At 36.8% G+C, this 24,207-nt stretch overlaps 4 protein-coding genes and 1 pseudogene across 10 annotated transcripts; 3 read left to right on the plus strand and 2 right to left on the minus strand.

Moving 5' to 3' along the window:
* The first annotated feature begins 346 nt into the window (after positions 1-346).
* Positions 347-10,015, plus strand: LOC142539526 (uncharacterized). 7 transcript variants are annotated; one of them, XM_075645063.1, is made up of 15 exons: positions 347-637; positions 880-1,022; positions 1,240-1,352; positions 1,469-1,615; positions 1,826-1,930; positions 2,069-2,152; positions 2,220-2,335; positions 2,425-2,526; positions 2,610-2,723; positions 2,816-2,872; positions 2,951-3,017; positions 3,162-3,215; positions 3,307-3,381; positions 3,458-3,493; positions 3,572-3,843. In XM_075645063.1, exons 5-15 carry the CDS (start codon positions 1,901-1,903, stop codon positions 3,683-3,685), a joined length of 849 nt encoding a protein of 282 aa, XP_075501178.1. In that variant the 5' UTR covers positions 347-637; positions 880-1,022; positions 1,240-1,352; positions 1,469-1,615; positions 1,826-1,900; the 3' UTR covers positions 3,686-3,843. The 7 variants fall into 7 exon arrangements, with proteins under 7 accessions (XP_075501178.1, XP_075501179.1, XP_075501172.1 ...); XM_075645064.1 differs by having other exon boundaries at positions 880-1,352; XM_075645057.1 differs by having other exon boundaries at positions 1,240-1,615.
* On the minus strand, positions 9,415-11,292 carry LOC142539525 (uncharacterized). The gene is given in 4 exon segments (XM_075645056.1): positions 9,415-9,534; positions 9,804-10,780; positions 10,782-10,913; positions 10,915-11,292. Coding segments are annotated over 3 exon segments (1,398 nt in total). The 5' UTR covers positions 11,272-11,292; the 3' UTR covers positions 9,415-9,534; positions 9,804-9,871.
* Positions 11,293-15,625: 4,333 nt separating this feature from the next.
* LOC142539527 (uncharacterized) lies at positions 15,626-17,442 on the plus strand. Its single transcript, XM_075645065.1, has 3 exons — positions 15,626-15,782; positions 15,920-16,036; positions 17,141-17,442. Exons 1-3 carry the CDS (start codon positions 15,747-15,749, stop codon positions 17,318-17,320), a joined length of 333 nt encoding a protein of 110 aa, XP_075501180.1. The 5' UTR covers positions 15,626-15,746; the 3' UTR covers positions 17,321-17,442.
* Positions 17,443-19,600: 2,158 nt separating this feature from the next.
* Positions 19,601-21,873, plus strand: LOC142539528 (serine/threonine-protein kinase D6PKL1-like; annotated as a pseudogene).
* Positions 21,874-22,195: 322 nt separating this feature from the next.
* LOC142538858 (U-box domain-containing protein 45) lies at positions 22,196-23,653 on the minus strand. The gene is made up of 3 exons (XM_075644154.1): positions 23,357-23,653; positions 22,856-23,267; positions 22,196-22,746 (listed from the first exon to the last, which is right to left on the minus strand). The coding sequence occupies exons 1-3, from the start codon at positions 23,560-23,562 to the stop codon at positions 22,372-22,374; spliced, it is 993 nt and encodes a 330-aa protein (XP_075500269.1). The 5' UTR covers positions 23,563-23,653; the 3' UTR covers positions 22,196-22,371.
* Between the last annotated feature and the right edge of the window lie 554 nt (positions 23,654-24,207).

Raw genomic sequence — 24,207 nt, forward strand, 5'->3', positions numbered from 1 at the left:
TATAAGATGCCAAACAATTTATTTTAACAACATATAAACAATTTTTTTAAAAAGTTCACGGAACAAAATTTAAGAGCTTATAAACTCTAAAATACTCTTGAAATCTTATAATATTTATCGAACACACCCCTGATATATTTATACGGTTTACTTTATAAATAAGTGTTGCCAAAATAGACTTGTCATGCCATTATTGCAAGATATTTGAATAAAATTGCCATTTTAAAATGCATGTTATTTTGGGACATTTCTTGGCTGTCCCCATCAGTTTGGAAAAAAAGTTTCGAAATTTTTAAGTAGACCCATACAATAAATAAATCAAGATTCTTTGACATTGCAGGAGACAGCATAGATCTGCATCCAAAAATAGCGTGTTTCTATAGTATGTTGGACCCCCCATCACCCCTCATGAAGACAAACTTTTCTCTCATAATTGGAGTGCTGAATCCGCCATTTGTCACCATTGAAACTGGGTTCTCTTTTCTTTTTGTGTGCACTAGGCTCGTTACTCGTTAGTCATTACAGCGTCGTTATTTCCGACAATCAGAAGCCAGGAGTCTGGACCCGTTTGTTTATATTCAAATTAACTTGGACCAATGGGATTGCGAATGTGATTTGAATCTCTGAATCGCGAAAGGTGAGAGTCAAACTACCTACCATGTGAACTGTTTGATGAATCTTGATGTTTAACTTCATTGTCGGTGGGAGGAAAAGCTTGAATCTTGCTTTGGTTGTGTTTTAGTAGTGGCCAAGAAAACTGTTTCAGATAAGTAATGGTGATTTTCGAAGTGTTTGATTTCTTTTCTTTTTCTAAAAAAAAAAAAACAGACTGGAAAAAAGCATTGGATTTCGATTTAAATCTCGATTTCATTGTTTCAGGATCTTAGAAATCTCTGAGAACGTGCGTATGGATCTTGAAGAAATGAACCCTTGACTTGGACTGACATGCAGAGTGAAAGTCGCCATTCATTTTTCAAAAAAAATACTATGGGAACGCCCAGGAAAAGAACTGTTATTTCCAAGTACTTCTAACGGCATAAGCTCTAGAATTGTTCTATAGATTAATTTAACGAATGAATCATTCCTGAAGTTCATTTGTGGACAGGGACCGGTGGGTTTGCCGGTTTCCACACGAACTTTTTAAGATTCAACTTCCATTTTTTTGGTTTTATTGGTACGGCCTTCCGGTTCAGATTCTGTTGGTTGTAATGTGGTTGAGTTCGTTTCTTTTGGCTGCAGCTTGAAAATGAGTAGAACAAATGAAACAATGAGGACTAATTTTTACAACTTTTGTGGGGATCATAATTGGCTTCTTCTTAGGAGTGTCTTTTCCTGCACTGTCATTCACAAAGGCATGTGGATTCGACTCTTAGTTTTATAGATCTGTTACAATCGTGTTTCGATTTGGACATTCGGTAAAATGCTTTTGAAGAAATGTTTTGCTTCATATCACTTTGATGATCAACAGGCACATTTGCCATCGAGAATCTTTCCTTCTATCAACATTGCTTACATCGATGACAAGTACTCTGATCTCCCGAGTCAAGCACTGTTAAATCTCTGGTCTTCTCTGAAAGGCAATAAAGGAATCTCACATGGGTTTAACAATACCAAGGTAACCTTTTGTTTTTATATGCAAATCAGGGGCTTCATATTTTTTCATCACCCCATTGGTTCTGTTTGTAATGAGAACTAATTGACCTTTGAATTTATGAGAGTTGAAGACATGAGACTAATTTGACACAGATTTTTGTTTGGCTAAGAGGCCGAGGAAGAACATTTGCTGCTTCACTTCATTTTCTAACTTTCTGATAATTTTATGCAGATATGGGCCGCGACAAATCCCCGAGGCGCTGAGAGACTACCACCTGGTGTAATTGTAGCCGAGTCTGATTTTTATATGCGCAGATTGTATGGTGTTCCCGGAGAGGTGTGTATGTGATGCCATAATCGGAATTCTCATTTTTTTGCTTCACATTTTAGAGTGAGAGGATAAGATAAACAGTCTTGTTTTTTTTCTTTCAATATATGACTTTATGAATATTGAAAACAAATGGCACTGGTTCAGGATTTGATCGTAAAACCGAGGTATCTAATGACCTTTACTGTTGGATTGGAGCAGAAAATAAACATCGATGCTGCAGTGAGGAAGGTGACGGGATTTCATTTTAGTGCCAATTTTACCTTTTTCTGTTCCATGGATTAATGCATTTGCACAGTTGACAGAAAACTTCACCATTTTGTTATTTCACTATGATGGTCGGACAAGTGAATGGGATGAATTCAAGTGGTCGAAAAGGGCCATCCACGTGAGTGTGCTGAAGCAGACTAAATGGTAACTATAAAGATGAATCTTTTTATGGTTTCCCACACTGCCTGCTGTAATGGATAACTGTACGATCTTATTATTTTCGTGCTCGCAAGGTGGTATGCAAAGCGCTTTTTGCACCCTGATATCGTGGCACCGTATGATTATATCTTTATATGGGATGAAGATTTAGGCGTGGAGCACTTTGATTTTGAGAAGTAAGTAGAGACACCTGATATCTTTCCAACTTTTAGATGATACTAAAGAAAACCTATTTACTGAAATTACGTCTTTATTGCAGATATATAAAACTCGTGAAGAAGCATGGTTTGGATATTTCGCAGCCCGGTTTATCCCCAGACAGTGGAATGTCATGGGAGATGACACGAAGACGAAATGACACTGAAGTTCACAAGTACTACTAGCAAAATTGTGTATCTTGATTTATTTTGTATCAGACGATCGTTGAAACTTTACAACTTAGAATGTAATCATTCCTCTTCACAGAGATACAGAGGAAAGGCCAGGATGGTGCAGATATCCTCATTTGCCGCCATGTGCAGCGTATGTTGATTGGTTGTGATACTGTATATAGTTCAACTGACCAAGAAAGGCTTTCTCTTCTTTTTTATTTCTGTATAGATTTGTCGAGATCATGGCACCGATGTTTTCTCGTAAAGCATGGCGCTGTGTCTGGCATATGATTCAGGTACAGAAAAGTTTGGTTTAATCTTTTCTATAAGGCGAGCACCCCGAAAATGTTGAAAGAAAGAATAACAAAACAGCCAAAAGTTGAACCAACCTGGAGCACTGGTGGCCGTGAAATCTGAAATATTTATGCCATTTGCTACAGAATGACTTGGTACATGGATGGGGGCTTGATTTTGCGCTTAGGAAATGTGTGGAGGTCAGTTATTAGAGAGTTACGTAAGCAACTAAGTTCACTCCATCTTTGCTCGTAGAGATTAACAGTGCGCTTTCTGCGTTCTTGAGATTAGCCTGCTCATGAAAAGATAGGAGTCGTGGATTCTCAGTGGGTCGTGCACCAAACCGTTCCTTCACTCGGAAACCAGGTATGCTACACATGATAATAAAGTGTAAGGTGAATCGATTCATGTGAAATTTCTGATTTTAATCTCATTTCAACAGGGTGAGGCCGAGAATGGCAAGGCACCATGGGAAGGGGTACGTAAACTAACTACAGCCTAAATGCCTTTTGTTCCTCATTCATTCATCACGTGACAGTGTAAACCTTTTTGCTAGGTCCGTGAGAGGTGTAGAAACGAATGGAAGATGTTTCAGGACCGTCTTTCGGCTGCAGAAAAAGCCTACTACAAGGAAATGGGGATTGATCCACCCAACTCAACGGCTAGATAACAAATTTTGTCGAAATTAACTCTCTTATCAGATTTTGCTAGTAGCGAAAGTATAACTTGACCATGCTCTCTCTGTTTCTTCCTAGTTGACTATTAATTTATTTCCTTTGGATTATGGTTCGGTCAAGTTTTTATAGTCCTGGCTGATTGTTTTTATTCGAGTCCAAATTAGTATCTTTCACTCTTGCACAAATATATCAAACTCTAGTGGATTTTGTTTCCACCTTTCAGAACTCTAAATACAAGAGAACAGAATCTGTACAATAATGTAAGTTTCTTAAATCAAGCATGCTTCGCGAAATAGAACCAAAAAAATCGGTCCTTGATTCAGAACAATGACCTGGTGAAATAGCAACAGTTGAACAAGATGAGTCCTTGGAATATTTTGCAACAGGAGTATTCAAATGAATAGATACAAGTACGTCCAGCTCAGTTAAATACAAGCCAAAACTTCCATCTTCTCGAAAATGAAATGAAATTAAATGTGTTCCAACAAAAAAAAGTGAAAACGAAATGACTTCAAGCGTGCTGGTTTAGCTGTCATTGTTATAAGATATATATGGACAAACAGAAATGTACACAAAAAACCAGCGAGGTAGTATCGTGAACAAAACAGTAGGACAATGCTTAAAATAAAGCAAACCGAGGCCTGTATGAAATACAGTGTCCTTAAAACAGATTCGTTCACTCCGGGATGTGCTTCGAGTGTGAACTCGGACGTCTGATACAACGGAACAACCAGCAGTACACTAGCACGAGGCATCACTGCGGCGAACTGAAATGTACCTGAACTTTATCACGAGACAGAGTAACGACAAAGGAGCAGCAGCCGGTGGAAGCAGCAGCAGCCGAGACAGCAAAACAAGCACAGCTTCGAAAATATCAGAATGGAGGAGAGTGTGTTGGGTTTTTTTTTTTGAAGGACTTGAGGCTGCCCCTATATATAGGCACTCTGGTTCCATATGGACAGTCACGGTTGGCCATTTGAAAGGCCAAAGGTCAGCCCAGCTGGAGCACCAAAGGTTATTTCAGTTTGGAATACCAACGGTCAGCTGAAATACCAAAGGTCTTGGTCCATAATGTAAATTTTCGACGCACCCAGGTCGCGCTCGTACGCTTGCACACAAGTCAAGCCTTTTTCCACTGCAAATCGGGCCCAGGATTTGCACCCCCCCTGCGCCTGTGTGCGCGAGAGAGAGCCTCTTGACCAATCATTGTTACACCTCCATAAAGTGCAACTCAATATAAGCTCACCCATGCTATGTTTATTTTCCTATGTGGGACATTTCCCACTTACCAACTATTGGGCATTGCTTGTCCAATTTCCCATTCAATTGATACAAGCCCAATAGGCCTCTTAGTCCAACAATCCCCCACATGAATGGAAATTGAAGGATATTTAACGATTTTCGTGATAAAGTTCAAAGGTAGAATCTTGCATAGGATAGGTAGGTATATCCTTTGAACCTTCCATCGTGAAAGCACAATAATTCACTGGTTGACAGTAGACATGATGTCTTTGAACTGTACAGCCGTTTGTGTGAGTTAAGATATACTTCACACAAGACTCTTCCTAATACTATTCAGTTCTCATGATTTTGTTCGTTTTGGCCATGAACACACTCCTGGTTCAGCAAGAGGGTCTAGAATTGAGCCCTGCAATTCCTTCGAAGCGGCCCCACCTCTCTCTCACATAGGTGATTCTATATTTGTCAGAATCATTAAAAGCCGTAAGCTTATCCTCAACACACTGTTTCATAATAGGAATGGATTAGGGATAACCTCCACAGTGATTCTCCAAATTAGTGCGATTAGGTTGTCGCATTGAACCTAGTTCTTGGGATCTCCAGTCAGCGTAGGTTGGGTTTTCCTTCGCACCAATTTATTCTATAGGCTTGAGCCTCATTCCCCTTGACATTTTCGCAACTAACTCTCTGTTTAACCCTTTGGTTAACGGATCCGCTATATTATCCTTTGACTTTACATAGTCAACAGAGATAACTCCAGTTGAGAATAGTTGTCTAATGGTATTATGTCTACGACGTATATGCCTAGACTTACCATTATACATCTTATTTTGTGCCCTTCCAATCGCAGATTGGCTATCACAATGTATGCAAATAGCCGGCACAGGTTTTTCCATCCTGGAACATCTTCTAAAAAGTGACGCAGCCATTCAGCCTCTTCACCACACTTGTCAAGAGCTATAAACTTAGATTCCATCGTGGATCTGGCTGTTACAGTTTGTTTGGAAGATTTCCACGCAATTGCTGCACCTCCTAAAGTAAATATAAATCCACTTGTAGATTTTGAGTCTTTCATATCAGATATCCAATTTGCATCACTGTATCCTTCAATAACAGCAGGATATCTGGTATAGTGCAGCCCATGATCACGAGTGTACCTTAAGTATCTTAGCAATCTGATAATTGCTTTCCAGTGTTCAACTCCTGGATTACTCGTGAATCTACTCAATTTGCTTACTGCATAGGCTATGTCTGGTCTTGTACAACTCATTAAGTACGTCAGACTTCCAATGACTCGAGAGTATTCTAATTGAGACATACTCTCACATCGATTCTTTGATAGATGTTGACTTGTATCTATCGCGGTTCTAGCTAATGCAGAGTCATCGTTATTGAATTTCTCAAGTATTTTGTCAACATAATGCGACTGACTTAGGACTAGTCCTTCTGATGTTTTATGGATTTTAATTCCAAGGATTACATCGGCTAAGCCCAAATCTTTCATGTCAAATCTTGAGTTTAATAACTTCTTGGTGGATTTGATCATCTTATCATTACTACCAATGATAAGTATGTCATCTACGTAAAGACATAAAATGACATATCCCATTTCAGAGTTCTTTATGTATACACATTTGTCACGTTAACTGAATTTAAATCCACTTTCCATCATGGCCTTATCAAATTTTTCGTGCCATTGCTTTGGTGCTTGTTTTAAGCCATACAGAGACTTCACCAGTTTACATACCTTATTTTCTTGCCCAGTCGCAGAAAATCCCTCAGGTTGTTCCATGTAAATTTCCTCTTCTAAATCTCCATTTAGAAAAGCTGTCTTTACGTCCATTTGGTGTACTTCAAGATTCCGCAAGGCGGCAATCGCAAGTATCACACGAATAGAGGTTATTGTCGATACAGGAGAATATGTGTCAAAGTAATCAAGCCCTTCACGTTGATGGTAACCTTTAATTACCAATCTGGCTTTATACTTATCTATGGTTCCATCTGATTTCATTTTCCTTTTGAAAACCCATTTACAGCCTAGTGGTTTGCTTCCCGGAGGAAGATTTACTAATTCCCACGTATGGTTTTGTAAAATTGATTCCATTTCGGAATTGATAGCCTCTTTCCATAGAGGTCCCTCAGATGAACTAATTGTTTCCTTGAAGCTTTGAGGTTCACTTTCCATCATGAAAGTGATGAAATCCGGACCAAAGGATTTCTCAGTCCTAGCTCTCTTACTACGTCTAGGTTCAATATCTTGATCAAGCTCTTGTCCTTGATCAATTGTCTCATACAATCTTTTGGATGTACTTGGTTCTTCCTTAGATTTGTATGGAAACATGTGTTCAAAGAACGAAACATTTCTTGATTCCATTATCGTATTCTTATGAATATCAGGTATTTGAGATTCATGTACAAGGAAACGATACGCGGTACTGTTTTGAGCATATCCAATGAAAATGCAATCAACAGTTTTTGGTCCTATCTTTACTTTCTTTGGAGTGGGTACTGCTACCTTGGCAAGACACCCCCACACTCGCAAGTATTGGTAAGAAGGACTTCTACCTTTCCATAACTCGTATGGACTTTTATCTAGCTTCTTTCGGGGTACCTTATTTAAAAGGTAATTAGCTGTTAGAACAGCTTCCCCCCATAAGTTCTGTGGTAAACCAGAACTTAATAACAACGCATTCATCATTTTTTTCAATGTGCGATTCTTTCTCTCTGCAATGCCATTTTGCTGTGGAGAATAAGGTGCAGTTCTTTCGTGTTTGATACCGTGTTGAGCACAAAACTCAGCAAATGGTGATTCATATTCACCTCCACGATCACTTCTTAGCACCTTAATTTTCTTGCTAAGTTGATTTTCAACTTCACTCTTGTATTGGACAAATTTGTCGATCGCTTCATCCTTACTTTTAAGAAGATACACATAACAAAATTTTGTGCTATCGTCAACAAAAGTGATGAAGTACTTGTTTCCACCACGAGTTTGTACACTTTTTAGATCACATATATCACTGTGAATTAGATCAAGTGGTTCACTATTTCTTTCAATAGTTCGAAAAGATGATCTTGTTAGTTTTGCCTCAACACAAGTTTCACATTTATGTTGTTTATCAATTTGGAATGCAGGAATGCTTTTCATGTTAATTAGTATACGAATTGTATCGTAATTAACGTGTCCAAGTCTACCATGCCATAAACAAGAAGACTCAAGCAAGTAAGCAAAAGTATTAACTTTATTCATCACGAGCTTAATAGCCATTTCATTTAGTTTGAACAAACCATTACAAACATAACCTTTGCCAACAAACATTCCACTCTTAGACAAAACCACCTTATCTGACTCGAAGACAATGCGGAAACCATGCTTGTTAAGAAGCGATCCGGACACCAAGTTCTTGCGAATGTCAGGTACATACAACACATTGTTCAACGTCAATTCTTTTCCAGATGTCATCTTTAGGACAACTTTTCCTTGACCCTTGATTTCAGAAGTGGCGGAATTTCCCATGAATAGCTTTTCACCATTCTCGGATTCCTCAAGAGTTGCAAACATCTCCTTGTCCGAGCAAACATGACGAGTGGCACCAGTGTCAATCCACCACTCTCTTGGATTAGAAACCACCAGATTAACTTCTGATATTACAGCACAGATATTCATATTGGAAACCTTTTGAGATATGTTCTCTACCACATTCGCCTCTCGGTTTCTCTTTGGCTTCTTACAATCAGATGCCTTGTGACCCATGCCATTACAATTATAGCATTTTCCCGAGAAATTCTTCTTTGAAACGCCTCCTTTGGGTCCCATGTTCAACCTTTTGCTGGAGGAGGAAAATGTTCTCTTTTTCGAGCTTTGACCATGCTCGACAACATTTGCCTTAGCGGCAACAGGAGAAAACAATCGTCTTTTCCGAACTCTTGTTGTCTTCCTCGATGCGAAGTCGAACAATGAGCTCTTCAACATTTATCTCCTTTCGCTTGTGCTTCAAGTAATTTTTGAAATCCTTCCAAGCTGGTGGTAGCTTCTCAACGATAGCAGCCACTTGGAATGATTCGCTCAAAGTCATCACCTCACCGTGAATCTCGTGAAGAATCACTTGGAGTTCTTGAACTTGGCTGATAACCGGCTTTGAATCCACCATTTTAAAGTCCAGAAAGCGACCAACAAGAAATTTCTTGGGCCCGGCATCCTCGGTTTTGTACTTTCTGTCAAGGAATTCCCACAGCTCTTTAGCCGTTTTCTTTTCGCAAAACACGTTGTAGAGCAAATCGGCCAATCCGTTTAGTACATAGTTTCGGCATAAGAAATCGGAATGATTCCATGCCTCAACCGCACTAACAGATTCAACATCTCCCTCACCCTCGTTGAGTTTAGGAGCATCCTCAGTAAGGAATCTGGCCAGGTTCAGCATCGTCAAGTAAAATAGCATCTTCTGCTGCCACCTTTTGAAGTCCACACCAGTGAACTTCTCAGGTTTTTCACCATGGCTGGCTAGAACAGTAACCGCAGCGGCACGTGGGGTACCATGAGGGACAACTTGAGGAGGGACAAGATGACCAGTTTCCCTTTGTACGCTGGTTTTAGTGGCCATATCTGAAACAACACGTAATGAGTATCCTGTTTTAAGATTGTTATAAGATATATATGGACAAACAGAAACGTACACAAAAAACCAGAGAGGTAGTATCGTGAACAAAACAGTAGGACAATGCTTAAAATAAAGCAAACCGAGGCCTTAAAACAGATTCGTCCACTCCGGGATGTGCTTCGAGTGTGAACTCGGACGTCTGTTTCCCAGGATACAACGGAACAACCAGCAGTACCCTAGCACGAGGCACCTACTGCGACGAACTGAAATGTACCTGAACTTTATCACGAGACAGAGTAACGACAAAGGAGCAGGCATCCTGGCAGTGTCCTGGCAGCACAATCATCGATCAAGACACACAACCTCAATAGATAGTATCCTGGCAGCATCGGAAAGTTTGTTCTGCTCCACTTCCAACAGTCTTAAGCACTTGGATTTTAGCACAAGTAACTCAACTCCCTCCATTTCAATCCCACAGCAAGTTATATCAACACTCTGCAAGTTCTTACAGCTCCAAACCATTGAAGCCACAGATTTATCGGTCAATCCACGGCAGCCTCTAAGTTTCAATTCGATCAAGAAATTACATGACGCGAGCATCAGAGTTAGCTCCTTATCAACCATCGTTTCGTTAAAAGATAAATCCAACTTCCTCAGTCTCTTCAAATCCTGTCCTAAAGAGGTCAATAAACCAGATTCTCTCTCCACCACATCGCAATTTATCAAAGCAAGCTCCTCAAGCTTAACACCTACCGTCCTCGCAAGAACTTTCAATCCATCCCCAGTAACAAGACAGCAACTTTCCAACCTTAAACTTACCAAACCCATGAAATTCAAATTCGCGGCCAAAGCAATCAAATGAGTGTTATCAACATCAAGAGGCAATCTCAATTCAAGCCTTTTCAAGTTGCATTTGCTCTGATTAATAAATTGCATCAAACCCTCTTGGCTGCCACTATCATAAATCAGCAGAGAATCTAAAGAAACACAGTGTTCGGCCACTTTCAGCAATACCCCATCAACTATACTCCTACAAGCCCTCAACTCCAGTTCTCGAAGACCCTTCAAGATTTTCACGAAACCCGAAACGGAAGCGAAGTCTCCCAAACTCGCACAGCTCTGGAGCTGCAGTTTCTTAATGTTCTTACAGTTCCTCCAGAGCAACCCAAGCCCACGATCCTCGGATACAATTCCAGATAAAGATAGATTCTCCAAACTGAACTCCACACCAAAAGCATTATTTTTTTCCTTCAACCCCGCAAGTATCCAGCTCTGATACAGGGTTCGTGAAAAATAAGGTGAGGCATTTCAGACCACTGAAAGACCGAAGCCAGTAAAAACAAAGGGGCCTGGTGAGTGCGATGGAAATAGAAGAAAGACTGAGCGCAAGAAGTCGAGACAACAACCAAAGACAAGGGTGAAAGAGGATTGATCAAGTAGCGGAGGTTGCGCAGCTTGGGGCAAGAAGCAGAGACGGAGAGCAAGAGGTTGTCACCAACGGCGTCGAATGGCGAGGTGGCGATAGAAAGATTAGCGAGAAAAGGGTGCTGGGAAAGAAAGGACGAAAAAGAAGCGATGATGGTGGGTTCATAGGGAGGGGGAAGGTATAGCGAAAGAGAGGTGATAGATGAACGTAGGAGGCGGTGCCACCTCTTAGAGACCAGGGAGACCGCGGCGAACGACGGCGGCTGCAGCTGGTGGAAGATTTCCTGTAGAAGCTCGTCGCAGAGAAGAGCGTCCATTGTTCGCTAGAAGTCGGTCTTTCTCTTGTTATTTCATTTATCGGAGATTTTCTTAAATAACCTGCATCGTACTATTATAATCGATTTTAATTTTCAATTATATTAATTTATCAAAATAATTTTTTTATTATATCAAATTATAAAAATATCTTTGAAACTCTAGTCACCCTCAATCTCTTTTCTTCTTTCGCCAATTCAATTCATTAGGTCATCTCCAACCGTTCTCCATAATGGAGGATTCCTTCATTTTATGGAAGATGAAAGGATGAAATCTTCTCCAACCGTGCTCTATTTGCTTCCTCTATTTTAGAACATGAAACAATGATCATCTATTTATGGAAGATCACTGTTCATACAGAGGATTTAAAAAGAGTAAGAAATGATTAAAAAATATATATTTTAAAAATTGCAATATAGTACTTTAGAAAAAATTTTTAAGAAAAATATCACTTTTCATGGATCGACTGGGCTTGAAGTCACATACTCACACCTAAGTCGACCAAAGCAGATTTGGTCGTGCTTTGGTCGACCAACTAAAGTACCATGATTTGGTTGTGCTTTGGTCGACCAAAGCATAGCATGGTATGCTTTGGTCGACCAAAGCATTGGTGGACCAAAGCAAGATGCTTTGGTCGGTCGACCATGACCAAAGCATTGGGTCCACCATGCTCCAAAGCATGGTCGACCAAGATAATATTTTGGTCGATCATGCTTGCTTGGTAAATTTAAAAAAAAAAAAAGTATCTGGTGATATTTAGAGGATATGGATTGAAAATTAAATAAATTAAAGAAATATAATATTTGGTAATATTTAGAGGATATGGGTTGAAAATTAAATAAATTAAAGTATTTGGTAATATTTAGAGGCTATGGGTTGGAGAATGTTTTTGAAATTTTGGAGGACTAGATGATGAAAAATAAAGGATATGCATTGGAGATGGACCTTATGAGCTTTGAAGCACATCCATTCTAGTTTTTCAAACATGTATGGATTTCAATTTTTTTTGTCCACCTAATTTTTTTACAAAGATAACTGATTAATTTTTTCTTTATAATAATACATATGCATAGATATATGGCAAAACTAGAGGTGAGAAAAAATACTGAATTTTCGATATACCTAGATTATCGTATCGAAAAAATGTCGAATTTATCGAATTTGCGGTATACTGAAGATTTCGGTACGGTACGGTAACAATACCGAATTTTTCGGTACGGTAACGGTATGCAATATGAAAATTTCGGTATATACCTGAATACCGAAAAAATATAAAAAAAATTTAAAATATATAATATTTTAAAACAATAAATTTATAAAAAAATTTAAATGTAAGGTTTTTTCTGTATAAAACGGTATATACCAGTACCGTACCGAAATCTCGCTATACCGTACCGAAATCTCGCTATATCGTACAAATTCGGTATAATCGGTATGCTAGTTACATGTACAGAAATTTTTGGTATACCGAAATTTTCGGTACGATATCGGTATGAATTTTCTTATATCGTTATTTTCGGTACAGTATACTGTATAGGATTTTCGGTACGGTACGGTATACCACTTCTAGTCAAAACAGTTTTGTTTCTGTCAAATTATTGAATATATTGACTCCAATAAAATTTTCTAATTCTGATTTTAATTTTTTTTTAAAAAAAATGACTTGATTATTATCATGATTTTTTCATGATTTTAAATTTTTTAATTAAGAATATTTTTAAGTTGAAATAAGTGGATGATTTGTGATTTATTGCAATTGAAATATGTGTGAATTTTTTGAAGTTGAAATAAGTGTGAATTCTTTTATTTGTATGTATTAATGAGTAGAAGATTCGCGATATATTGACTTCAACTAATAATATTTTAAAATTGAAATATGCTTGAATTTTTTTATTTGTATGTATTAAAAAGTGTATATTTATGTATTTTTGCTGATTGTTGAAATAATTATTTTGTTGAGTTCTTGGAAACCATACAAACTTATCACATAAACTCGAGTTCTTGGATCTAATTATTGGGAATTGATGGAATGTTACATGGTTATGCTAGACTCGAACCGTCTCCGATGGAACCTCATATGTTGAGTTAAATATTCTTAAGATTAAATTTTAATTAGTTATCAAATATTGAACGACGCAAGTTTAAAAGTACATAAAAATTGAGAACAGAGATTGAACAATGACTTGTAAAATAACTTATTTGAAATAATGAACAAAAATATAGAACAATGGCGGAGAAAGAGAACAAGGTCCATGACAATCGACATGAATCTACCTCTTTGTTTATTTAATTTTTTCATAATAACTAGACAGTAAAGAATTTGAACAAATAGTTTAGAATAAAAGAAAAGTAATATAAGATATTTCAATTATATAAGATATAATGTACCATTTTTTTAAAATTATGATTTTGAAATGAGTTAGAATAATAATCTCCCTTTATTTATTTGAGGGGTCTACGATAATAACAAAGTGGCTTGGAAATTGTAATCACCGATAGGTACCACTTGTTTGTTTCGTGGGTTTTTAGTGTATTATATATTTTATTTTATTTTATATCAATTCTCTCTTATTCTTCTTTTTTTTTTTTTTTTCAAAAAAAGAGAAATTATACTTTTTCAAGAATAGTTATATTTGTGTTGAGCTTATGTAAATTTACACAAAAAATTGTTTTTGTACTACTTAGACACCTAATTATTTTCTAAAATAAAATTTGATACAAAACATTAAAAATATGTTGTTGATATATGATATTTGAGTATAAAATATTTCAGATATGATATTATTATATGATTTTTGAATAGTCAAACATGTATAACAATTATTGTTATTAATGACATGTTTTTCTCGGATGAAAATGAGTATAAAACATTTAAAATATGATATTAATATATGATATTCGAGTACAAAATATTTCTGATATGATATTAACAAATGATTTTTGAGTACCCAAATATATATAAGAAATATTGATATTAATGACCCATGTTTTTTCGGATGAAAATATGTATAAAATATTAAAAATATGATGTTAATAGATAATATATCAATATCAACTATTTCAAATACGATGATTAATTGCATATACGGAATGAAAAATACGATCGTTCTGTAGATCTAACATTGTTTTCGTTCGATTTTTCAAAAAAGAAAATATTATTTATGACATATGGATGAGAAATAAAAGGCTCCACGGATAATAAAAAGGGCCAGGAATAATTTATTGCACTTATTTTCTAATTTTGATGTATAATCTTCCACACACTTTTTAGATTTATGAATTTTTTTCTCTCTTTTTTTCCCTTAAAAATAACCTTTAAATATCTATTTGAAAAACAAAACCAAACAAAAATAAAAATAGAAAATTTATGTATAAATTATTGCTCAGACAAAAATTATATTTTAGAAAGTTCTCATATCGTATTTACAAGATATAAATATTATCAAATAATAAACCAAATACCTCAAATATTTTATGCTCTATTTTCCATCTTTATAACATATAAAATGTTTGGTGATGGAAAAGGAAATGTAACGTCCACTCTAATTGATTTCTTTCTTTTTTTAGATTCCAAATCTATAAAATTATTTTTTCTTCAAAATAAATCTACACAATTATTTGGGTAGTTTACAATAATGCGACCTCTTATTATGAAATTAAATTATTGAAATGAATTGTTAAAGAAAGAAAAATTAAGTCGTGGGAAAAATCGAGAGAAAAAAAATGGAAGGGTAGTATATTGTATGTAAAGCTAATTAAGTATTAAACATCCCCACAGCTTTTATGGTTGAGCTTGTGGAGGATTATGATTTTGCATTTGTCGTAGATGGGTATGTTCATAATCAACTTGAGTTAATAATTCCAGATTTGTACTAATAAATTAACGGGTATGACCTCAATTATACTCGTTATAGTTTCCATCATATTTAGTTTTAAATAGTTTGTTTATGACATAAGTAGTGACAATCCCACGATATTTGTTGTTTAGTGGATGATTACATTTTTTTTTGTCTACATCAGAGCCAGCGGTGCAGCTACAGCCTCTTGTACCCGGACTTGTCCATTTTTTTAAAAAAACATTTATATGTAAATTTTTATATAATTTTAGATAAATTTGATATTAGCCAGGGTAGATCACTTTAAAATATTAAAAAAAATTAGAGTTAAAAATTATAATCCGGATAACATCAGATTTCTGGCTCCGCCACTGATTATTCAGAGCTGACGATCAAAGTTACATGGAACTTTAGGTAATTGCATGGAGCCACGTGAAAAGATCACAGGCACAATGTTTAAAGTGTTATCACGTTTACATCCAGGACCAGCGTTTTTAGTTTTCTAACCACTTACCGCTATCTCGGGTTCCCGATACAACGTTGGAAAAATATCCGCATTTCTCCTCTCTCATTCGTGCAGGAAAATAAGAGCCAAAAAAGGGGGAAAATAAAATCAGCAACAGAGAATCGGCTGAAGAAGAATGGCGGCTGTTTCAAGCTTTTTAACCATTCGAAAGGTGCGCTTCTTGTTCTGCGTGATGTGTTTTTAAGTTGACACGCTTTTCTTTTCACTAGAAAATTCATATCAATGTTGGGGATTTACTGGTTTAACAAGTTTTTGTAATTGTTAGATTTGATTCAAATAATTTCGCAGCCTCGAGTTTTCTGTAGAAAGAAAGAGAAGGAGAGAGGAGGGCAAAGCGATTATCCTTACAAAGTTACTGAAATCAGTCCGCCGCCCAAGAATCTGGGCATTCGCTGCCTTCCTTCTGTGAGCGTTTCAATTTTTAATGGGTTTCTCCGAATTTTATTTCTCCAATTCGATTCTGTATATGACAACGCGGTGCTTATGGTTCTTCTTCTTTATATTTTTAATTGGAACTCCTGATGACTCAATATTGAAGGGAAATACTATGATGGAATTAACCTTTATCTTTGACCTCCTCGTCGACTGTGAATTTACTTGATATTCGGTGAATTACTAGTAGAGCTATCTACCTTTAAGACACATTAAACTGTTGGAGGCGATAGTGATGCTCCACGAAGGAAAATTCTTATAATGAGAAATGTAATGTTTGATTATCGTCTATATTTCTTAGCTTGTGGTAGCTCAATTCAGTTGGGAGTCGAATATATTTAAATGAATTATGAAGAGGAGTTATCGTTGGGTAGATTGAAGTTTTAAAAAATTACTAATGTGCTTGCTTTGCTCTGTCCATGGATGATATTTTTTGGTGGATATGTTTAAACAGTTGTGATCACTTGTGTTATTGAAGCAATGTAAAGCATCTCCGTTGATGTCTTAACGAGTTCTTGTGTGCAGTAGTGGACATGTTTCGCAGTGACGCATTCTAACAATTATCTCTTGGGTCGTCACTCTCTTTCTCAGCTCCGTGTTGTGGTAATTTATTTTGTAAAAATCGCACTGAACCGACCCTCATAGGCATTAGGCGCAGGGGGCTGGCCTTCAATGAAAATATTAGAACTTGATGGGGGAGGTTGAGAATTTTTTTTCATGGTGGCTAAAACGTAAGCCTCTTGTTGGAAAAGAAATGTTTTTTTTTTGTTCGTTGAGCGGGAGTGTCTGCTGGCCCTGCTCCCATTGGGTCCATCCATAGGGGAAGCATTCACGGGCAGTACCCCTTTGCATTCTCCATGGTCAATTCTCTGCTCAAGGATGCATAAAAGTAACCATTTATAGCCAAATCCTTGCAATTGAATTTGGAGTCTTTCTCCTGTCTTCAAACTCACTTTTTTTAGCTTCCATCCCCTTTATAATCACATTATATTCATTGTCTCTTGTTAAACTACCCGTCTTATGGGTCATATACTTTAAAACTACGCGTGCTGATGTAACATCTGATTCTAATGGCAGAACCTGCAGAATGGGGAGAGTGTGACAATCGAAGGGCAAACTTATACTATATCAGCTGTTACTCATCGTTATCAGCTCCGGAAAGGGAAGTACGAGCCTAGTGAGAAAAGGCTAGACGTGTTATCCACTGGAAGATACATTCTAAACCTGTATTTGGAAAACTTGTTTGAAAAATCTTGATTATTTTGGCCTTCTTTTTATTGTTCGATATTGATGAGGTTGATGTATGTATCCACCGGAGTTGTACAACGTTCTTCTGGAACGCAAGCTTCAAAACAACATGTTTCGGGTTCGATCTCCGACGTTTCATTTGCTCTTGTTTAGGAAGCTCGAGCTTTTGGACGATCACCTTTTTTCCCCTGTAAATTGGTGGTGGATTGTTTTCTGAGGTGATGTTAATTTTTAATAAATATGTGTGGCCATGATTTTCAGGAATAACCCAAATAATAGATCCGTCTCATATAATACGATTTGTGAGACCGTCTAACGTGAACTTTTGTCATGTATATATTGGCCAAGAGATTCACGTGCGTGCATGTGGTCAAGTAAATAATTAGCCGGTTACACAATTGACATCTCACGTCATTATTAATTCATACTTAATGTATTTTAATAATAACTTTTCTCTATGAGTCCGATTATTAATTATTACTTAATTATTAATTAATAATATGTAATATTGAGCTAAAGTTTCCTAAAGTCCGTTTAAATAAATTATAATAATACTGCTTATATGGACCAAAATAACAAAGCAAGAGATCTATTAGATTTTTGCCCTAACTAATATTATAACTTCAATGTTATACAAACACTTTCATATAATTTAGAGAGAATCGTTTTTAAAGTAAATTGCATGTATTTCTATAGAGGAGACATGTAGCTGATGCTGTCAATTCAAATCAAATGGATCACAATGAATTTGGAACAATAGTCATAATGTTGTTCCATAATCTAAAAGAAATTAAATTATAATGTAAGGTTTATTAAGCGATAAGCGAATATAGTTGCTGATACAGATGTTAGAACGCAACTCTTGTGTTAATCTATGTCATTTCTATTATCATCTTGTTTTTATTTCCGAGTTTTGCTTTTTGATTGTAATTACTTTTCTTTGAATTAATGAAGTTATTTTTTGCTAAAAAATTAAAAATTTATTGATAAAAAATATTGAGTAGGTCTCTTGTAAAACGGTCTCACGAATCTTTATCTGTGAGACGGGTCAACACTACCGATATTCACAATAAAAAGTAATACTTTTAGCATAAAAAGTAATATTTTTTTATGGATGACCCAAATAAAAGACTTGTCTCACAAAATACGACCCGTGGGAACGCCTCACACAAGTTTTTGCCAAAAATATTTGGTAACACAATTGGTTATAATTTATTACTTATGTTTACATAAAAATTAACCTAGAAAATAAAAATAGATTTATTTTAATTTATTATTTTGTATTCCTTAAACATTAAAATAAACAACTTTTAGAATTTTAAATAAGTCAATATATTCTTGACTTGTTGAGAATGAAGTGTGATTATCATATTTTTACACACGCTAAACTAAAATTATGTCTTCCATAACAAGAACAACGAGACAAAGATTTAACCAAGAGATTTGTACTCGTTTTGCCTAATAATTCAGTTAAAATTCATGCTCTTCAATGGAGTAAAGGCGGCTATTCAATCTTTGGGTTCTTCACCATTTAGGCTGTATTGATTTTTGTTTTCTTGAATGGTATTTCGGCTATTACTTCTGGGCAAATATTTGTGCAATTTCACCCTATTAACGAGAAATTTCAGCCAAGCAAATGAAATCTTTTATCTTCATTTACATCTGTTCATTTTCCTTTTTTCACTGGGGTCGCTGTAATCCATCTTTAATAATCCCTTTATTGTTTCGATCAGATCTGAAAGGATTCCTTAGACGATATGTGAATAGCTGTTTCTTCCTACAAATTTCGTTTGCTTTTTCGAAATTTTGAGATGGGCTATTTGCCAAGAGTGACGTAGGAAGATTGTTCAGTCATGTGGATTGCCTTATGAGGTAATTCAAGAATCTTCTTTGAGTTTTTACTGTTTATTCTTTCTGGGATTTTTTGGGTATTTTTACTTGATTTTACTTACGTGAACTGATCTTGTTTTATGATGAAGCAGTAACTTTACCCTTGTCTGGGCAGTTCTTGGGTTCTTTTCTTGATTTGGTTAAGGGGGGTTGGTGATTTACAATGTTTTATGATCTTCTCTGATTTTTTTTCATTGGAAAAAAGATTGCTTGTTGATGCTTAGATTCTCAAATCAGTTTCGTAACGTATTTATTTAGCACATGAAAATAAGATCTTCACATTCATTGAGTTAATGGACCACAAATGTAGCCATTGTTTTCTCGTACAATCTCTACCACTTCGAAACCATGCTAGACTCAGTTTGATTAAAATTTTCCCGTTCTTGTGGTATGTTTCAGTACTCATGCCGTATGACACTATGGAATCACTTGTTGAGGGCATTAATTCCTTACCGATGAATTCCCACTTCCATCAATAACATGGAATATAATTCTTCTGTAACTGGGACTAGTCGTCCTCCTCATCCCCCATCTAGAAAACCGCATGGATATGAAGGGAACTCATCTGGATCTCCTGCGGTTACTACAGAACAAGAGACTAGTAGAACCTGTATTCCTGCTATCTCGGGGATCGTTTCAAAACACACTTATAAAACGCTTCATTCCAATATGCTGGAAAATGGAGACCAAGGTAGATTCAACAAATTAAAAGAGAAAATTCATGACTCTGGTGATGTAGATAATGAATCGGGACAAGATAATGCTCAGAAGCAGGATTTAATTTTGGCTTCGAAAAGGAATGATGAAAAGAATCACACCTCCAATGGTCTTTTGGAATCAGTAGATTTTACTTTGTCTCGGGCGATGGGAGATATTGACCTTATAAATGCGTATTTGCCATCGAAATCCGGAATCGACAATTGTCCAAGTCCTCAAAATAGTTTTTACTCAGCCACACAGTACACAGAAGCCAAACAAAGCTTCACCAACACTGAAGTGAGTGAACGTGCCAGCAGTGAGGAGAAGTCTGGTGAAAGTGAGGAAGTCGGCAACTCCTGTGATTATGTTAAGAGTAGGAAGATTAGCATCAGATGCAGCACTGGTAGTGATGTTAGTGATGAGAGCAGCTCTAGTAGTTTTCACAGTGCAGCATACAAACCGCACAAAGCAAATGATACAATGTGGGAAGCTATTCAAGTTGTCAGATCTCACAATAATGGGGTGTTAGAGTTGAAAAATTTTAGGGTTTTCAAGAGATTGGGAGGTGGAGATATAGGCACTGTTCATCTGGCGGAATTGATAGGCACAAGATGCTGTTTTGCTATCAAAGTAATGGATAAGGAAGTTTTGGGAAGTCGAAAGAAGCTTCTCAGGGCTCAGACAGAGAGAGAAATTCTGCAATCTTTGGATCATCCTTTTCTCCCCACCTTGTATGCACACTTTGAGACAGAGAATTTGTCATTCTTGGTGATGGAATTCTGTCCTGGTGGAGATTTGCATGCACTTCGACAAAGACAGCCTGGGAAGTTTTTTCCTGAGCATGCTGCGAGGTAAGAATTTCTTACATGCTTGGTTTTTTAATCAAACTTTTGCTTGGTATACAAAATTTCATGAAATTGTCTATCATCAATATGTAACAACTAAATTGTACCATGCCTCTCTTCAGGTTTTATGTTGCTGAAGTCCTCCTTGCTTTAGAATATCTGCATATGCTTGGGATCGTTTACAGAGATCTTAAACCTGAAAACGTTTTGGTTAGGGAAGATGGACATATAATGCTTTCAGATTTTGATCTCTCCTTGCGATGTGCTGTGAACCCTACTCTCGTGAAGTCCTCGAATATCAACTTGGAGTCGAAGAGCTCTGGATTCTGCATCGAGCCATCATGTGTCATCCAGCCATCTTGTATCCAACCTTCATGTTTTGGACCACGTTTCTTAAGCAAGCCAAAAAAAGAAAAGAAAACCAAACAAAAGAGTGAAATATCCAATCAAGCCTCTGCTCTTCCAGAACTGATGGCTGAACCCACTAGTGCTCGATCCATGTCCTTTGTGGGCACGCACGAATATCTTGCACCTGAAATTATCAAAGGTGAAGGCCATGGTAGTGCAGTGGATTGGTGGACATTTGGGATTTTTTTATACGAGGTTTTGTTTGGAAGAACACCTTTTAAGGGGGCAGGGAACAGGGCCACATTGTTTAATGTTGTTGGACAGCCATTGAGATTTCCGGAGTCACCTACTGTTAGCTTTGCTGCCAGAGATTTGATCAGAGGCTTACTTGTGAAAGAACCTCAGCACCGGCTGGCATATAGGCGTGGTGCAACCGAAATCAAACAACATCCATTTTTTCAGAATGTGAATTGGGCTCTTATACGTTGTGCCAGTCCTCCAGACATCCCCCCTCCATTCTTGATGCAAGATGGGAGGGCACCAGCAGCAGCAGCACGGGCACCATCGAAGGTGCAAGGTGTTGATGTGAAGCCTTCGGGTAATTACTATGAGATTGATTTCTTTTGATATCTTTTTCATTTTAAGAGAACTCTATCTTCTTAAATAATTGTATTCAGACGGTAATTTTTTCACTGAGATGAGGTTCAAATTTTTGTTCCTTATTTGATATATGATAAGTGTAAATTGCTGCTGTTGAATAATTATTTGTCCTTTCTTATACTGCAAGTGATTGTCAAATTGCTAATAATTGACCTACTGAACTACCCTTTTCTTTCAAGGAAAGATCTATAATCTATATATATGGATGCATTTTTTAACGATTGCTTAACATGATAATCACCTTGTTATTCTCTCTGTTTAGGAGCAGGATGTTATAAATTATTGGCTTAAAAGAGTTTTATAGACAGTTTTTTGTGGGATAAATAGTAATGAACAACTGAATTGAATTGTTCGCATTGACTACCTTATATGAATCAATATCTAAATTGATGTTCTTTCATAGATTAGCCTAAACTGCATTGATACGTCACAGAGATTTCATTTGCATGGGAATTTGGTTATACTTATTCTAAGGTAGTAATAACTAAGAGCCAAACATAAAATTTCTTTAAAATCTCCTCCGATTACTTATGTACACAAGATAGTAAAATATATTCATGCCTTGGTAACCAAAAAGTCAATAAAAAAGAAAAATCAATAAACAAAAGCTTAAAATCATCACGTCCTAAGTTTGGCAATCATCTCCTCTACCAACTGAGTTGATGTCCCTGCCCTCTCCCTTCTATCAATCTCCCTCATTACCTCTTCGAACATCACATTCTTGGATTGCTGAATCTTCGAAGAACCTCCACTGGAGCGATCTCTAAGCAACAAAAGCAAAGCTTTCGCCTTTTCTTTAGCTAGCCATGTACCATCAACGCTCAACTGTAGTAGCCCCGGCACTGCACCTTCTCTCAAAATCATTCCTCTGTATTTCTCCTTGCAGCTTTTGCATATCAACACTAGAATCCCCACTGCGTGTTCCTTGGTGGCAGCTGATCCCTCCTCCACTGCCTCCACCAAAACCTGGATCATTCCTCCAGTTTCAGAAACCTGATGTCAAAAATACTATAATATTAGATGTCTTCGTTTTGTAATGCTGACCCAAGAAAGTTAAAACTCGATTACTTTTCAAATGCTTGGTTGTTTTGGTGATTCGTACCTGATTCAAGGCAATATCTGATGAAGAAACAATTGCTTCGACCAATGCAATAGATTTCTCAGCCAAGTCTGACGATCTTTCGGACTCATAAATCAGTTGGAGCAAATAGATCAGGCCACCTGACAGCACAATAGTTGGGATGATCTGTGGTGACGTGGAGAGATTGTTCAACGTGGACAAGATATCGAGCTTGGCCTGATGGCTAATGTTATGGCAGTTTGGAAATTGTAGGTCTAGGAGTTGGAAGAGAAGCTGAATCGCCCCAGATGATGCGATTTCAGGCTTGTTTGCCGAGCAAGAAGAGAGGATCAGCAAGGCTGCCAATGCGTGCTCTAGCAATGACTCATTCTCCCATTGCACGATTTTCAGAATAGCTGGTATAGCACCAGATTTAGCAATTAGAACTTTGTTCCTGAAAAGGTTTAGTATAAATATCAAACAATAAATCCATGTAAGATGGTGTGTTTATTTAAAAATCATATGCATACATTTCACACCAACCTTTCACTTCCGTAGGCTAGATTAAGCAGGGCGAAGAGAGCAGCTTGAATAGATTCATAATCTTGTGTAGTATGAAGCATCAAAACCAAGGAAGAAACCACTCCTTTTTCGGCTAAAATCTGCTTTTGCTTCTTGTTAAGCTTGCCAATATCTCTGGCAGCCAAAACCCGAGTCTCTGCGTCTCCGAATAGGAGGGCTTCCACCATGGCCTGCTTCCATGGAACTACGTATTAGCCTCTCTTACTCTTCCTTGTTTCCAAGTGTATGGTAGTTATACGAGAAGAATGCAAGAAGATATATATAACAATCACTTTAGTATATACCAATTATATATATATAATATAAAATTGGTATACACTAGTGTGATTGCTTGGATAGGATGCAAGGTTAGCTCTACTTTTAGATGAATGAGAGAAGGGCCTTTTTTTTCTTTGTATTGTTTGAGTTAGAAGCAACGGACTATTCCCCCCTTCAGCTTTTGATAACTACCCGAAGAGGAAATACCCTTGAGTGAATCTTTCTCTTTCCATTTATAGAAGAAACCGTCCCAGCCTTTTTAATTGTTTTAACATCAGAGCTAATATCCTCTTCTCTCTAAGTTACTCATGCTAATTTAGTGGATGATGTTGTCTTAAAAGTTAAATATACCAATCAATACTAATAATTTGCATAATAATTTTAAATTTCAAAAATTACATTTTTGGTCAGGTAACTTATATGTTTTTAATTTTTGGTCATGATTTATTATTGGTCAATCCACGGTTTTAGTCTGTCAATTTGCATTTTTAAAAATTTTAGTCATTTTTCTTTAGAGACACATCAACAATATCTGTCATTGCGTCAACAATCTC

This window comes from Primulina tabacum, chromosome 3 (genome assembly GCF_025594145.1).
Source record: "Primulina tabacum isolate GXHZ01 chromosome 3, ASM2559414v2, whole genome shotgun sequence".
NCBI lineage: Eukaryota > Viridiplantae > Streptophyta > Magnoliopsida > Lamiales > Gesneriaceae > Primulina > Primulina tabacum.